General features: G+C 38.4%; 1 protein-coding gene across 2 annotated transcripts in view; it reads right to left on the minus strand.

The window, feature by feature from the left end:
• PRKD1 (protein kinase D1) overlaps window positions 1–17,762 on the minus strand; it is a 278,574-nt gene that overhangs the window by 72,901 nt on the left and 187,911 nt on the right. For both annotated transcript variants that reach the window (XM_036450797.2, XM_036450803.2), the window contains exons 3-4: window positions 5,593–5,724; window positions 4,572–4,732 (exon numbers count right to left, since the gene is read on the minus strand). In XM_036450797.2, the coding sequence (XP_036306690.1) occupies window positions 4,572–4,732; window positions 5,593–5,724 (293 nt within the window). The remainder of the gene's footprint in view (window positions 1–4,571; window positions 4,733–5,592; window positions 5,725–17,762) is intronic.

The following is a 17,762-nucleotide window of genomic DNA, read 5'->3' on the forward strand; positions in this document are numbered from 1 at the left end:
TTCCTAATTTTAATAATGTTCAATTTATCAATCTTTTCCTCTTGCCAATAGTAATTTGAGTCTTGTTTAAAACAGCCTTTCTACTCCAAATTCTTATGGTTGTATTGGTACATGTTTGTATTAGTCCCAAAATTATTTGTTGAAAAGAGCATCATTTTCTCACAATAGTGGTACCTTGTCATAAATTAGTTGACCTGTATAACCATGTTGTTTCTGGACTCTCTCTATCTTATTTCATTCATTTATTTTTCTGTTCTTATATAATACCACATTGCCTTAACTGTGGCTTTATCAAATGTTGTGAAACTCTACAATAGGGGTGTCGAACTCAATCAGAGAAGGGGCCAAAATCTAAAATCCAGCCTAAATCGCGGGCCGAATGGTTTACTGAACAGTCATAAACTGTCATTGTGATGGAAACGCAGTGGAGTGCAGTGATGACAGCGTGGTGCGGGCCACATTGCAAGGCCTGGCGGGACGGATTTGGCCCGCGGGCCTTGTGTTTGACACATGTGCTCTACAACATCAGGGATTCTCAAACTCAGCAGTACTAATATTTTGAGCCTAGTACTTCTTGTTGGAGGGGAAGGAGGGGGGACTGTCCTGTCCACTGACCACTCAGTGATGTCCTTCTTTCTGATACAGTGGCCCTCAAAATCCTGATTTCATTAGGTGCTCTTGGGTATCTTTAAATATTGTTGTACTTTGTTATATTTTACTCAGCTTTTATAATTGTCCTTTGCAAGGCAGCTGATCTGATACAAGCTTCTTCATACAGTCTTTTTGATAAGGCTGTCTTGCATAGCATGGTGTCAAATGACTTTAACTTTTCTCATATACCAGAAGAATAATTGTAAATCAAAAAAATGAGTAAAGCATAACGAAATGACAAGATCATTTAATCCTAAATTCTCTTCTGCAACTGTCTAAAAGTCTCTAAAATTGATATAATCTCAATATGTCTATTTATATGTAATGATAAAATTTATTAGTGAGTCCAACTTAAGGATCTGCTGAATTTTTCTTGTTATTTTCTAATATTGGTGATCATTTACAAAATGATATACACCTCTACTTAGCTATCTACCATAAATTGACTACATTTTGGATTTTCTTAAAAGATGAACTGCTTTATGGTTAGTATAATTAATACAGTTTACTGCCAAAGTTGATGAGAAATAGAGCTTGTCATATAACCTGTGTTGTTATCCTCTCTTCCTATGTTAGCAACATGATTGAAATTGGAAATTCAATTTTTGTGCCAAAATGGATAAATTAATAAAATTACCAATATCTTCATCTGCATGTGAAATGGAGATTTTGTAGTCAAAACAGTGAATCAAGTAGGGAAGAGAAAAATCATTTCTTACATTTGAGAGAAATCTATATACCAATCATAGCCAACTTGCAATATGGGTGATCTGGTGGCATTAATGAACAATGCCATTGTCCTTTTCAATAATAGAACATATCCTTTATGGTATATAAAAACTAATAGTTTTAACTGTTATTGCCATAATATTACCTATGACTAAGCACTACAAATTTAGACCATAGTTACAGGCCTTTCTCATCTTGCCTAGGGATAAAATGGGACATACTCATTGTATTCCAAGCATGCCTGGGTAAAGCAGGGTAGTTTTGCCCTATATAAAGGAGCCAAAGAATGGCTCACACAACTGGGAAATCCATGGACTCCTCAAGGTGAGCTAACGCTTCCTCTTTTCTCAGGAATTGGATAAAAAGAGACATAAGTGCACCCATGAGGGTACCATGGGCTCTGATGCACGGAACACAATTCTGAGAGCCATTGTGTCAGTGTCACACACTATTCCCAGAGGCATTTCTCATTGAAGGTTACCTGCAGGGCATTTAATACAAGGTTATGAACGTTTATGATCATATTTTTCAAAGTATCTTATGGCCCATAAGTATCTGATTTGATCAGAATTTTACAAGCATTCTTGACAGACATGTTAAAGTATGACTTTTAATAGTATACTTTAAATATATAGTTAAGTATTCTACTACAAAAATTTGCATTCAGTAATAAAACACTAGTGATTTCAGCATTTGTTGTAAAATATAATTTGGAATTAGGCTAAAGACTACAGGCAGTCCTTGGGTTACATCGGATTCGACTTACGTCATTGGGTGGTTATGTCGCCATCTCTTCTTGTTGGAGGGGAAGGAGGGGGGACTGTCCTGTCCTATATATATATATATATATATATATATATATATATATATATATATATAAAGTTCCGTCATTTCGACATATGTACATACATACTTTATGTTTTTTATTGTTTACTGTATTTACCACAAGTAAAATCAGGGATTTTTATCTTTCTTTTAATTTTTTTTAATTGTTTCACTACATACATGATGTGTATGTGCTTCATATTGAGTGACGTAGGTGCTTACGTAGGTGAGTTTCACCTTATGGAGAAAATCGCATTACATCATGCCATAGGAACAGATCTCCGACGTCACTGGAGGACCTACTGAATAGTTGTGTAATCTAAACTACAGCTATATATAATTTATATATTTATACATATATGCATGCATATGATAATTTAAATGTATAATTTAATCCATACTTACAAAATTTAACTCATATATGTGATGTTTTGAAGTATTTATATATGTGTATATATCTATAAACACCTACATGTGTATATGTTATAAAAAGTTGGCTTAGATTTAAAAGAAGAATCTTCAGCATTAATCATCTAGATCCTAATCTTTTCTAATGATGAATGACTTTAGAGCTTTAGATTTCTTATGAGATATTAAATAATTTTAAAAAACTTCTTCTGGTAAAACTGACAACAATACACAATTAATTTATAAGTTTATTTCTTAAGCTTGTTTATAAATGTCTATCCTGTAAACAGTATGACTCTCAGTGACTATCCTTAAAAGAAAAAGTTGCTATTGTAACTGGTAAAATCACATCTTACAAAAATTTAAAATAAATCAAGAAACTTCAGATTTTGGAAGGTGACATGAAAAGTTATTTGAAAAAATAAATAGCTTTTGCCCTAACCAGTTGGGCTTAGTTGGTTGGAACATCATCCTATATACCAAAAGGTTGTGGGTTCGATCCCTGTTCGGGAGCATGTGCAGGAGGCAACCCACTGTTTCTCTTTCACATCAATGTTTCTCTCTCTGTCTTTCTTCCTCTATCTCTCAAATCAACAAAAATGTGAGGATTAAAAAAAAAAAGTAAATAGCTTTTAATGTAAGCATCTTTGTAAGAACATCACTATTTCCAATTAATACAAGTTTTTGGAGCAATATATATAGTCACACACTTACATTCTGAATGTTACCAAATAGAATACATTCTTCTAGTTATTGGTGGAATTTAGTACCTGCGTTCTCCCAAAACAGAGTATAAAATTTGCTTAATTATCAAAATGAGCATTCAATTGAGTTATATGTCTCGTTTAGGCTGTAACAAATTAAAGTGATATAGAGATCACAACAAATATGTTTCAAAAGAGAAGCTAATTAATAAAATTTTCTAGGTGTCTTAAATATATATCACCACTCTCCACTCCAATAAGGATTTATTTAACCTAAAACTATAGAAATTTTTAATTTCTTTCTTTAATTACATTTTACATCAGCTAGATTATAAAGAGTTCTTGTAAAATCCATTTGGAGATGGAATAGGTGTGGGAAATTTAAAGCCTCACACGATTAGCTAATTTCAGGGGAGGAAAAATTCTTACTTTAAATAATTCACATAATCACCACAATTTGTGTTTTGTTTTCAATGCTTGAAAAGTTCAAATTTAATTTTCCTAAAGAATAATATTTAAGCCATGTCAATGGATTATATATTTTAGAGCTAATGGGATGCTTTAATGTGTTAAGTGCTATTTTTCTTACAGCATTTGTCAATGGTGTCCTTCTGACCATACACTGGAATGTATGCTAGTAATGCCATACAATTAAATACTCCCATATTCCCATTAAGATATGGGTGGGGAACATTTTTTCTGCCAAGGGCCATTTGGATATTTATAGCATCCATCACAGGCCATCCACAATTACCAACTTAAAAATTAGGCTGCTATCTTTGGTCAACATTTAACTAATCCCTAATGCCTTGGCAGGGATGAGGGTCTTCTATGACCTGTGGGCTGGACATTCTCCACCCCTGCCTTAAGAGAACATTTCAAACTTTCTCACCGAATAAATGTCCAGCTATGCCACAAAGTACTTTAATCATCTTCCGAGAAAAACATCGCTAATCTCTATTTTCCAAACTTTGGCAAACTATGTTTTGTAAGATTCACACATCAGTGTGTGCTGCTCTGGCCTGTGACCACCCTGAAACCTCACACATTTTGTAAACTCACAGATAAAAGCAAACTCAAAGCTGTGGGATATCTGATGAAGCCTTGACCAATCTACAGCACCGGCCCAAGGAAACATTTGCACCCTGGCTGTGTCCTCCCCTGCAGGGAAGGCACTGTCTTGGCTGGCACTGCTGTCACATTGTCCCACAGATTTCTCACATGAAAGGGGAGTGGGTGAGCAGAAAGCCCTACCAGAAGGGGCTCGTCGGGGACGCTGGTGGAGAGCTCAGCAGACACCGAGCGGGCCGTGCTGAGCCCGGTGAGGGAAACGTTTGAGAGTCTTCTCCGCCTCACACCACTGCAGTTGTTGGGGATTTTAAAGGCACACCTCTTATGGTAATTCAGACCGCATCCTGGAAAAAGAAAATAAAAGTGGCTTTTGTTCAACCATAAAATAAAAGCTATTCTAGTTTTAGTTGTACATTTTGAATTATTTTTTTACAACAGTACTGCTTCCATTTCTTTTGGGGCTACTTGGAAATTCACATTGTCTTTTGAGATTTTTTTCTGATTAATTTTACCAATCTGTAAGTAACCTGGGTTTTGAATTCTGATTTTATTGAATGAGTTCAGCAACTACTGTGATTATCATTTCCCCTTCCCCCTGAAATGTTCTCTGATACAATGGATTTTGGCTTTGAAAGATCCAGCAACAAAACTCCGAAGAGATTACCTGAGCCATTTTCAGCTGCCCCAAGTTCTAATGTGAGTGGACACATAGGAAAATTAATCACAAAACAGAACAAATTCTGAACTACATTGATTTTAATCCTGGCTCCATAGGTTCCAGGGATTTTTCCACAGAGGCTGATACAACTATGATGCTGGTATACAAGCCGGAATCCACCACTCAATAGCAGAGTGACCTGGGACGGTTTGATGAACTTCCTGAATATCTGTTCACTTCAACCAACACTTAATGAAGGTCTACTATTCCAAGATCTGAATTATTATAAGATGCCAATTTTATTTTCTGTCTGTTAACCAACACAAAAGAAACCTATTCATACGACATAGGGAAAATATGTGAGAATAGGGTTTCCCAGATCTGAATAAATACGTTGAAGACTAGGAGTGTAAAGGAATGAACAGAAGAATCCATGCATCCCCAAGTCCCTGGAAGACGTTTGAGGGGAAGAAGACATTGTTGTAGACAGCGCAACACAGGCAGATAACTGCAGCCTGTGTTCCACTTGGTTGGGGAATATCTTACCTTCACATTTGAGGCCCTGACGGACCAGCCCCCACAGCATTTCTCCACAGTGGTCACAGAAAGCTGGAGCTCTGTACGAATGAACAAAGAGAGCATGGGGGCGGATCTGAAAGTCTTCAAAGGTGGCAGAAGCTGTAAAGACAGCAAAGTTAAAAAATGAGTTGAATGGATACCTTGCTGTGTAGATAATTAGTTTGCAAGATAATGAATATAAAGTATAGCTATAACTCTCCTGGCAAAGCTAAGGAGAGATAAGTTGCAACCCAGCTCGGCTTTTAGCCATTTAGATTCCATTCTTTCCAACCAACCACAGTTTTACAAGTGGTTCCAAAGCAACTCTCACTCCTCTCTTCCTGCTTGCCGGTCGCAGGCCACTTTGAAAACAGGCAAAATGCTGGCAGAAAGCATGAATAAAAGGATAGCTTAACTCGATTTATAAATACCTGATGTTACTTAAAAACATATTGCTTATGCCATCCATTAACTCCTGGCTTCTCCATCTCCTCCCACCCCCTCAAGGACCAAACAACTATGACAAATAATTGAATGATTACCGTCGTTTTCAAAATAAGGCACATCAGAATTTGACAATACTCACACCAAGTTGCATATAGATAGTTTTCTAAATTAATCAGGAAAAATATAAATAATTAACTGAAGGTTTTCAGTAAGTCACCCTCCCAATCTATGTCAGGTAAGTACATTAATTCGCTTTTTTAAAGGGATTAACATTCATAAGCTGTTAGCACCCTTGACTTATGTTTAAATGCCATTTTCTAAAGTTCAATTTTAATATTTTCCTGTTAATGTTAAAATAATTAAATACATTTTAAAAATAAAACTACCAAGTGTGGTGAGGTTTTACATCCATTTGAAATCAAAGCACAAACTCCATTCATTATGAATGTACTTGTTCTGCACCCCGGGGAACCAGCATCGCTGGGTGTATGCATGCCATCTCACCTAATCACAAAATTGCACTTCAGAGATAATCACTTAGCACAGGAAAACAAAGTGAACGCTGTAATTCCATTTCACTTAAATTTTGGAATCCAAATGGACAGATAAGAATAAGAATATTAAAGGGTCTAGAGATTCTAGGAGATGAACAATGTGCTATCTGTCAGTCTGTTATAACCAATCAGTCTACCTAAATTAAAACGATATGACAGAGCTACAAACTGAACACAATGGTCCCCTTGTACTGGTATTTGTGTTTCTCTGATTTGCTCTATTCACAGTCTATTGTTATACGCAGTGTGCAGGAGAGGAGAAAATGACGTGCTTTCCTTAGTCAATGAACATTTGAAATAGGCAATTGAGCCAAAATCTCTAAGATAATCAGTAGTTCTTTTAAGGTTCATTATAAATTGTTGCACAAAATGGAATAAAGCATTTGGTTAGCAGTACACATGAAATGAGGCCTCCAAAGTAAAATAAATAACTTCTGGGGGTCAAAATTATTTGCATAATAAAACAAAAACATGTAAGATTTCCCAAGACTTTCAGTAATTTTTTTTACTGGTAATTTTGGCAATTAGGGAGTAACATTAACACTTTCTGGCAATAACAAATTGGGCCAGATATCATAAAAAATAAAAGTTTAACATATTACAAGTATCACCTCACTCAATTGTTTACAAGCAATTTGTGAAGTACATATTATTATTTCCACTTTATAAATGAGTAAACTGAATCTCAGAGAAACTAAGAAGCTGCCCAGGGTAACATAAAATCTTGAATTAAATAGTCCTGACACCTGTACCATACAAACTCTCTCAGCCACTCTGATGTTTCTCTGACCATTGAGACACTATGAATAACAAATTGCATCTTTATTTTATAAGACACTTGGAAAGATTAACAAAAAACTGTAATTAAATAATATACACCATCATTATAAAGTACACCCTTATCTCAGAGAAGCAAAAACTACTGGGGAGAAGAGTCTATGAAATAATGTACAGAATGAAATTAATTCATGTCATGATAAAAAAAATGATAAAATTAACATGCTTTCTGCATAGACTCCATTTTTTTTGAAATCCTTCCCAACCCAAAAGTAACAATAATAGTTTTTAAAAGTTTTATAAAAATTAACATTAATGCAGAACTACAGGCCAGTTAGAGCTTATGTTTATACTAGTGGCCCAGCCTGATATTGCGCGCAATAGGCCACCCTCCGCTTCTGCTGGAGCCCGCAGGAGCCGCGATGTTTCCTCAAGAGCGGGAGGGAGGCAGCGGCTCTGCTTCCACCGAGCCACGCAGCTTCAAGAGCCACTGCAGCCCGCAGGCAGGAGAGCAGCTGGGAGCCAGCAGTCCTGGATTGTGAGAGGGATGGAGGAGCCAGAGGGAGCCATGCCACTTCATTGTCTGGCCTGTGGGGGCGGGGGCCTAGAGGTGTTCCATGCATCTCCTCATTGCCAGCTGTGCACACAGCCTGCCCCTTGCCAGGCGAAGCCCCTCCTAGCCTGTTCAATGGTCATTGCTGTGATGCAGTAACAGACAGTTTGCATATTACTTCTCTCTCTCTCTCTCTCTCTCTCTCTCTCTCTCTCTCTCTCTCTCTCTCTCTATATATATATATATATATATATATATATATATATATATATATATATATATTAGAAGCCCAGTGCACGAAATTCTTGCAGGGGTCTGGGGGTATCCCTCAGCCCAGTCTGCACCCTCTCCAATCTGGGACCCTTGAGGGATGTTCAACTGCCCTTTTAGACTCGATCACTCTCACAATCCAGGACTACTGGCTCCCAACTGCTCCCCTGCCTGCCTTTCTGATTGCCCCTAACCACTTCTGCCTGTCAGCCTTATCACCTCCTAACCACTCCCTTACTGGTCTGATTGATGTCTAATTGCTCCCCTGCCAGTCTGTTTGCCCCCAGCTTCCCTCCTCTGCCAGCCTGGTCACCCCTGGGATTTACCTTCTATAATTGAAACTTGTATCCATGAGTGAAGGCCTGGGCCAGCCAGGGTGTGTGGAAAGCTTGGCTTCATCCAGGGAAAGCCAAGCCTCCTCCTGTTCTCTGTGGTGGCAGCCATCTTGGTTGGGGTTAATTTGCATATTCGCTCTGATGGGCTGGTGGGTGTGGTTGGTGGGTGTAGTGGAGTAATGGTTAATTTGCATATCACCCTTTTATTAGGTAGGAGATATATATATTAACCAGTGTCACCACATTCAGTCAGTAAGTCTGGCCAAAAGCAAGACAATAGGGAGTTTTTAAAAGCTGTGAAGATTTGTTGGGACAAGTTTGTTTTTCGCTTAGCCTTTGGAATATTGAAAATAGCTTTGGATATCACTCTCCCAACATAAACACACTTATTCATCTGTTTTACAGTTTTTTGGATGAGAAACATACTAACCATCCCCCCATACACACACATAGCAGAGATACTTCAAATTATTAGAAAGTAGTTTTTTATGAGTCCCAAATAATCCTTTGTAACTTCTAACTGGTTGTCACAGTTCCAAAAGCAAGCATTTAAAATTATGTTTTTTTTTAAGTTTGAGGACAGTTTATTTTTCTTAAATCAGCTCATTAGAACCAAGCAGTCTTAATACCTTCAAGCATCATAGTTAATTTATGTTATATGCTATAAATACATCTAGAACCTGCTAGGTAATGTAGTGTAGGTCAGAAATAGAAAAATGAATAATATCTGTTGTTAAAGATTCAAAGTCAAAATGAGAATGACACATGAATAATTAATTTAGAAAAATGCAGGGAAAGAAACACAAAAGAAGGAGGCTGAGACTGCCTGAACAGATCCTTAAAGGATGAGAATAATTTGAAAGGCACAAAATGAAATAAAGTGGGTGGCTCAGCTGGTTGGAACACAGTCGCATGCACCAAAAGGCTGCGGGTTCAATTCCGAGTCAGGGCACATACTTAGGTTATAGTTTCATTACTGGTTGGGACATGATTGGAAGGCAACCAATTGATGTTTCTCTCTGAACCTTCTCTCTCTCTCTCTCTTTCCCTCTCTCTCTCTCCCTACATCCCCCCCCCACTTTCACTCTAAAAAGTCATAAAAATATGTCATTGATGATTTAAAAACAAAAGAGAAAACATTTTTATAAGATCTGATTTTTTATTTAATTATTGATAATTTATAGGATTATCTACGTATTTCTTTGTAATTATAATAATTTTGACACGTCATTGTCTTTTGTGCACTTTTAAGAGAGCTAGCAAGAGTGTCCATGATGCAGATAACTGAGAGATGACCACACATCCCCTCCATGCTATTGTGGCCCAGATGTGAGGCAGTACTTTAAAATTAAGCCTGCACGTGTCTACCCCCCTCCGCCACCTCCCATGCACACACCTGCACCATGAGGCTGGCCCTTTCTGTTTCCCTTTGGTCTCAGCCTCTTCAAACCCCTTTTGTACCAGATTCTCCCATCAAGCAATTACTGTTCCAATTAAACACACATTTTATATTGTTGTTACACCTGGATATACCTCCCCAGCAATGAGAACATTCAATTCTTGTTGAGACATTTACCAGAGCATCTTTTGGATGGCTGAAGTGGGGAGGAAAAGAGGAATTTCTTTTTAACTTACATCTGACCAGAAAAATGTTAGAGAAGTGCAATGGGAACTTGGAAGTCTGTGAATATATCACCCCAGAGATTAGAGCAGCTAATAGAAAAAAAAAACAACAAACATAAAAAATGGTTACATATGTTGATTAGGCAGTTTGGAAAGTTCTGGGAAAATATTTTATAATAATAAGTGCATGGCCAGAGACTGTTAAAAAATATGGCTCCAAGAGGAATAAAGAATGATAGCATAAACCAGATTGATAACACAATAACAGGTTACCCTAATGAGGAAGAAAAGGGGTTTGGTAGGTACAGACACAGATGGCACTGATCATGAAACTCCCTGACAAGGTCCTCTGGAGAAAGATGCACACCGACTGCAGACCCAGCAACACAGGGGCGGAGGGATGGAAATCAGTGGCTTGGCCAGGGAGAGCCACCCGGGAAGGCAAGAAAAGGAAAAAACTGAAACAGAAAAAAAAAGGGCCTTTTAGCTGTGTTACATGCGGAAAGAATGAAACAAAGATAGGCAGGCCTGAACCATGGAAAAATACGTTTAATGCTGACAAAACAGAAAGAGCTGAGCTAGTCCATTGCACTTTTGCTTCTACCTTTTCTAAAAGCAAACTGTCCTCAAACTTAAAAAAAAAAAAACCTTAAAAAAAAGAACAAATATGGTCAATAAGAAAGTGAAATCTACAAATCCAGGATGACTAAAGGAAGATTAAAGACTTTAAACTATTTTTAATAGTCCCAAATGAATAAAAAATGAGGACTCAAAAATGTACCATGTATTATTTGTGTAATACACTCCTGATCCACAAGAAAGAAAATTGATAACACAGAAATGCACTCTGTATGAATTCAAAATACAATAGAAGAGATATCAAAAGTCAATTTATCAAGGAAAAACTATTTAACAAATGATTAACAATTAGAAGTAATTAGCTACTTGGGGAAAATTCAATTGGTAAGCTTATAAAAATATACATTTTGTACTTGGGAATAAAAACTTAAAATAAAAAAACCAAGCCATAGAAAAACTAGAAGGAAACAGAAGTGAATGTTTATCAAATGTCTAGAGGGAAAATAACATTAGAAAGCAAGAGGAATTTAGAAATCTTCAAAGTGATAGAAGAAATCAAATGGGAAAGATTCCTTAGCATGGCTGTGCAGCAGGCACTTCAGGTTGACTTGTCATAGAGTCACATAAGTCTCTTTTATTTTACATACGGTAGTTAAAATAGGATTATTTACAACTATTACTTATGGTAGGTCACAGAAAGCTAATCATGTTTCATAATTCCAGGTATTTAGAATATAGTTACTAACGTTCAAGGAGAGACCACTATGCATTGTTAGATGCCAGACATACAAATGACAAGCCTCGTGTCTTATTATGAAACTAGAGGCCCAGTGCACGAAATTTGTGCACTGGGAGAGGGAGTCCCCTCAGCCTGGCCTGTGCCCTCTCACAGTCTTGGAGCCCTCGGGGGTGTCCAACTGATGGCTTAGGCCTGCTCCTCGGGGAGGCTGGAGAGGCTCCTGCCACTGCTGCTGCACTTGCCAACTGTGAGCCGGCTTCTGGCTGAGGGGCGCTACCTCTGTGGGAGCGCACTGACCACCAGGGGGCAGCTCCTGTGTTGAGCATCTTCCCCTGGTGATCATTGCACATCATAGCAACCAGTGGTTCCACCATTCAGTGATTTGCATATTAGCCTTTTATCAAATAGGATTAAGGAAATTCACATGTATTCATTCCTGCTCAGAAAGAGACAGACCCTTCTTTTTTCCCTTTATTCTCCTTGTAACTAGAAGGACAGCAGGAGTTTTGATGGCCGGGCTAAATTCTGCTCACCACATCCTTTAGGAACTGAACCCAGGGATCTACAGTTCATATTTGTGCCAGCCTTTGCTTCCCTACGGGGAAACGGGCTCTATGGCTGCAGCAGCAATGCCACCTGCCAGGAAGGTACTGCAAGGACCAGAGAGACATGGGATGAAATCTATGTAAGTAAAGGAGAGAGCTAGAAAATAAACTTTATTCCATCCATCTCCACCCTGAGAAACCAGCCAAGAACACTGCTCTCAATGTACATGTTTCTTTGTGCTGGCCATTACTGAGGTCACGTGTCCTGTCTTTGACACACAACCTCCCTTCTGTTTTATAGGGTGCCACTTCTCAGTTAGCTCACTCTTACCCATCTGGCAACTCAGCTCAGTATTACCTGCACGGGGAAGCCTTCTGTGATAGGCCCACCCCACGTGGTGTCAACGACGTCTTCTCTGTTCTCATAGGCTCCTGGACACACTTGTATCATAAAACGCATCACGCTATGCGGCCACCCTTCACTCCTTTATCTGCTCACATCTGACATTAAAAATGGCTAGAGAATACAGGCAGTACCTTCTCTGAGGATATGTGCACATATTAAGTGGTCAAGTAATGTTCCTGGAATAAGTAAGCCTTTATAGTGCATATTGCTTTTCTATGGTTTTACATTTTATTAAGTCCTAATAAATAGCACTTCAAGTTCAAAAGAGAAACAAAGGAAACTTTATTCAGTGCAAACATCTCAACTGTAATATACAGCACAGCTGTGAAAACAGCAAGGCAGCTAGGTGGGCCGAGGGCCAGGCGGTCCTGGGACTAGGCCTCTCTCTGGATAGACTGCTCCTTCTGCTCTGGGCTGCTCTGGCTAGACATCTCTGGGATTACACCTTTGGTGTTTCAGCTCCAGCCAAGGAAGTGATGTCTTCACTTTTCAAAGGGAAAGTTCACTACCCCAGCCAGAGGGGAGCTGGTTTAATATAGACCGACTAGGGGCCCGGTGCATGGATTCGTGCACCATGGAGTCCCTCAGCCTGCCTGCGCGCTCTTGCAATCCAGGGCCCCTTAGAGGATGTCAGACTGCCGGTTTTGGCCTGATCCCTGAGGTTGTAGTGCACAAAGAGGCAGGCGGCCTGGGAGGAGCCCGAGTCCAGGCAGGGCTCTGCACTGTGCCTGCAGCCATGGCTCCGTAGCACTGCCGTGGAGGTGGGAGAGGCTCGCCTGGGAGTACACTGACCATCAGGGGGCAGCTCCTGCATTGAGTGTCTGCCCCCTAGTGGTCAGTGTGCATTATAGTGATTGGTCAAACAGTGGACTGGTCACTTAGGGTTTTATATATACAGATATCCCTGCTCCCCGATTCCTAATTGGTCCATCCTGAAACAAATGAGGATTCCAAATCCTTGCATTTGATTGGCCCAAAAGGCACTTTCCAGAATGATCAGGATAAAGCCATTCTGATTGGCTGGTGAAGATGCACAGCTCTGATTGGACAGGCTTCCACGAATTCCTGTATAAGGGCTGGCTCAGTTGGCAGGCAGGCAGTTCAGTGCTGTTTAGCGCAGTCTTCTCCCTGAAATGCAGTTTCTAAACAGAGAGGACTCTGCTTAGAAACGACTGCGAGGCTCTTAAATTTGAGTGCAGTTAAGCTACCGAGCGCTCTTCTTAGCAGGTACCTTCTTTTGCAGGCTCCACAATCACATCTTGAGAAGTGCTTGGCAATGTTTTCCAGAGATGCCCTTGCTAGTATCTCATTCCACTAAAAGCTGTGTGTGGGGGTAGCTATAAAAGGTATGGGCACAGTGTCAGAGCATACCTGGGTTCTAACCCCGGTCATAGCACATTTGAGACCTCGGGAAAGCTATTTTACCTCTCTGACCTCAGCACCCCTCCGTTAGGCTGGTGTGGTGCAGCTCACCTCGCGGGGCTGAGAGAACACAAAGTAAAGAGCACAGTCCTTGGCGCACTGGTGATCATTGTCACAAACATTTCTCAGCATAATGATGAAGAATAGTGTATAATAGGAGTTTGAATTCCAGTTATGATTATTATATTTTTATTTTTATTGTCACCATCATCAGTAGCAATAATAAAAGAAAGTACTATTTTTAAATCTGTTACCAATCCACAGCACTTATAAAAATTAAAGGCATTAAAAACTAATATGATTTGTTCTTGCTGCTACTTCCTATAGAATACATTTCCTCTCTCGAGGAAATTGCTTTTCTATCTCGTGTTCTGGTTCGCATTAATTAAGTGGAGCCAAGTCCACAGGACTGTGTCTAGCTCCTTCTCTAAAAACGAATCAATGAACAGTTAGGAACTACCATGGGGAAAGAATGCTGGCCATATCCTGATGTGACTGAATGACAAATGCCACAGCTGGAAGGAGATTAGAGAGCACCTCAGGTCAAGAAAGAATATAAATGGTTGCCCCATGTGTTCCATATAGAGGGAAAAGAAAATTAAGTAAAAATGTCATGGAGTCAAATTCTAGCTAATGAGTGCAGGCTCTGCAGGCACCCTGAACAGAGGGAGAGAAAGGTCAAGTCTGTTTCTTAGAAACTCCATCACACACAGGAGACTTTATACTTTTAAAGGGATAATGACCTCATTTACATGAGGAGCACCAGCATACAGATTGCCCTTTGGACTTCTTACAAAAGGCTGGTGGACAAAGGGGAGATGCAACTTTACACCAAATGTTCTAATAGGCAGCAGGGCTGCTGGTGACAAACAGCATCACTGTTGTCAAACACATTTGCTCATGGACACTAGATCGAGGTCCTATATGCTTTACTTCAAGTTTCTTTAAGTCTCCCTGTACGTTTCACAAAAACAGTTACTTACGTTAGACTCATGAAAAACACAGTCCTTGAAAGCTGTGAAACCATTCCAGAGGAGGCAACAGTTCGAGGACAGCAGAGTTTACCTCAGCGCCTGCTGGCCGGGCACCTGCGCTGCAGGAACTGTTTCTGCTGCTGCTAGGGGCACAGAGAGAAGGGAATTGCTATTGAGGGCCTCCCTGTTTTCCTTTGAAGAATCAGGCTGACTGATTCATTGGCCTGCTCTGGCTCACCAGATGGAAAGAGCTTTATTAATTGAAAACCTGAATTTATGCTTTGTAGTCAGGCTTATTGAGGTATAACTTATGTGTAGTAAAATCTATCACGCAAGCCATGGTTGATACGCCATGGTGTGCATACCAATTCACCAGGAGAGTCCTCTCAAGCGGCCATCGCTTACCATTCACCAGGGCCTAAAGCCACGGGGCCTGTGGGATGAAGGTGGTGGAGATCTGTGTCCAGAGCCCCAGGGAGGAGGTAAAAGTAGAAAGAAAAGTTTATTTGTGACCTGCACAGGCCGTTCATAACACAGGAACTTTATTCTTGGAAAGGACTTCCTTTTACACCGGACAGCATATGAATTTAGAGTGAGATAATGTGGCTTCAGGATCTCTCTGTACCTCGTATCTTTCATCTTTGAAAAATGGGCATAATTACTAATCCAAAAAGCAGTTTCATAATCATTTCCATGAAAAAACATTTAAAAATAACAATATCCCATGTGAAACTAATATACTTTTATTAACCAAGCCCCCCTAATAAATTCAATAAAGAAGTAAAACACAAAAAGAAAAAACAACACACACACTCCACAGCAAATAAAAATAACAGTATCATACTGGCACTACACTGTAGTTGTGCACAAAATTGGTAGACAGTTTTTCAAATATGCATGTGTAGATTTATAATGATCTTATGTTTTTGCACTATTTGCAAAAAAACAAAACAAACCTTAACTCAAAATAGAACATGGAATTTAATATAAAACTTAAACTATAAAACTTCTAGAAGAAAATCTCCAAGAGTATGTTTATGACAGTGGTTTATGCAGAAATTTCCAACATCAAAAACATAACTCATTTTAAAAATTCATAGACTTTGTAAAAATTAAATACTTTTGGATTTTCAAAGACCTGCTAAATTATGAAAATAAAGGGTACACTCTAGAATAAACATTTGCAAAGTACATTTTGGATAAAGGACTGTGTATGAAATATATTGAAACTTCTCAGCAACATTAAGAAAAGAAGCAATTAAAACATCAGAGGAAGGTTTGCAGGGACAGTTGACCAAAGAAGCTATGTGGACGGCAAATAAGGAAGCAGCTGAAACCTGGTTAACTGTGGGTCCCGTGGGCTTTGGTACAGCAGTTTGGGATCATTGTCAGCTGTATATTGAAATTCTGTCAATCACCAAGTCTTTCTGTGTCCTAAATAGTTAGCTTTCAAATTGATGCATTTTGGGACATAGTTCACTCATGTGCAGGCCTAACTATATTTGTTTTGGGATCTTATATCACATTCCACCTTGATAACTGAAATCACAAACTTTGGTCCTACTTAAGGAAATGTTATGAAGAACAAATAGGTAAGTCATCATTACCAATTTGTAATTGGAAATTATCTAAAATTAACTATGATTGGACAGACTTTAATTACTTTGTGCAAAACACTCATTTTTTGATTATCAAAATGTTCTGCATGTGTACGTAAGTGAATTATTATTGCAACTTCATTCATTTATTTATTTAATATACATTTGATTCTCACTTCTATTAGTCATACTTAACTTCAGCATTTATTCTAATTTCACTCCCTTTAAAATCACAAGGTACAATGTCATTATATAAAAAGCAACAAGGGGACAATTTTACCATCATACAGATTCCTAACAAATTACCCTGTAATGTCAGAAGAATAAAGGATAAAAAAACATAAGAAACATGTTTAAAATACATAGAGGTAAACCTTTATATAAATTTGATGTTGCCTATTATGATTCTCATACAGTAGTGATGTTTTCTCTGAGATATTTCAGCATTGAGAAGGAGAGGAATGAAGTAGTTCTCTAATTGTATATGCACCTCTTAAAATTCTGATAGTAGCACCTTTCTTAGAATATTCCCCTGTGATAAATATTATTCCATGTGGTGGCAGAGTTAACTTTGTGCTGGAACATAAGTAACATGGGAGCAGCAAGGATTTTATTCTTCAATACAGTGTAATGGGTTAGGAACACCAATTCTGGAGCAAACGTGCCTGGGTTTGAAATCCAGCTTCACTACTTACTATGTGTCTGAGCTGAGCCTGGTTATGCTCCCTAACTCTGTAGATCTGGCCTACCACATCTGTAAGAAAAGATATATAATAAATGCTGAAGCATTAAATATGTATAAATCATTTAGATTTGTGCTTCTCATATAATTACTTATCTCGTCCTAATAAATGTTTGGTATTATGTTTTGTATATATGTTCTAATTAAATATTGAAGATATTTCTTTATCCTCATTTTAAAGTTGCTGTTGACATTCTACGATATTTGCAATAAGCTTGTCCAATCTAGTTGATTCTGTCCATACTCATTTTTAGAGTTCATTTGTATTAAAGTTGTATGAAAATATTGCAGGAGTGGAAAATATGACTTAATTTTTTGTTTAGCATTCAGAGAACGATGTTTCTAAATTGAAAGTTTATCCCAGCTAATTCTTCTAATCAACATTTGCAAATCATCAGTGAAAAAAAAAATTGACATACTGGATCTTAATTCTGTTTTTGTTCCATGTGTTTGCTTTATTTTGTTTCATTTTCATTCTGCAGAGTAGAGAATATTATCCGGCATTTCAGGTAGTCAATGGATATATATTGAATGAATACCTTATCTCTATCTTTCTTAAAGGGACACTCTTTCATTCAACTGGTATTTGTTGTT

This window comes from Pipistrellus kuhlii, unplaced genomic scaffold (genome assembly GCF_014108245.1).
Source record: "Pipistrellus kuhlii isolate mPipKuh1 unplaced genomic scaffold, mPipKuh1.p scaffold_m20_p_1, whole genome shotgun sequence".
NCBI lineage: Eukaryota > Metazoa > Chordata > Mammalia > Chiroptera > Vespertilionidae > Pipistrellus > Pipistrellus kuhlii.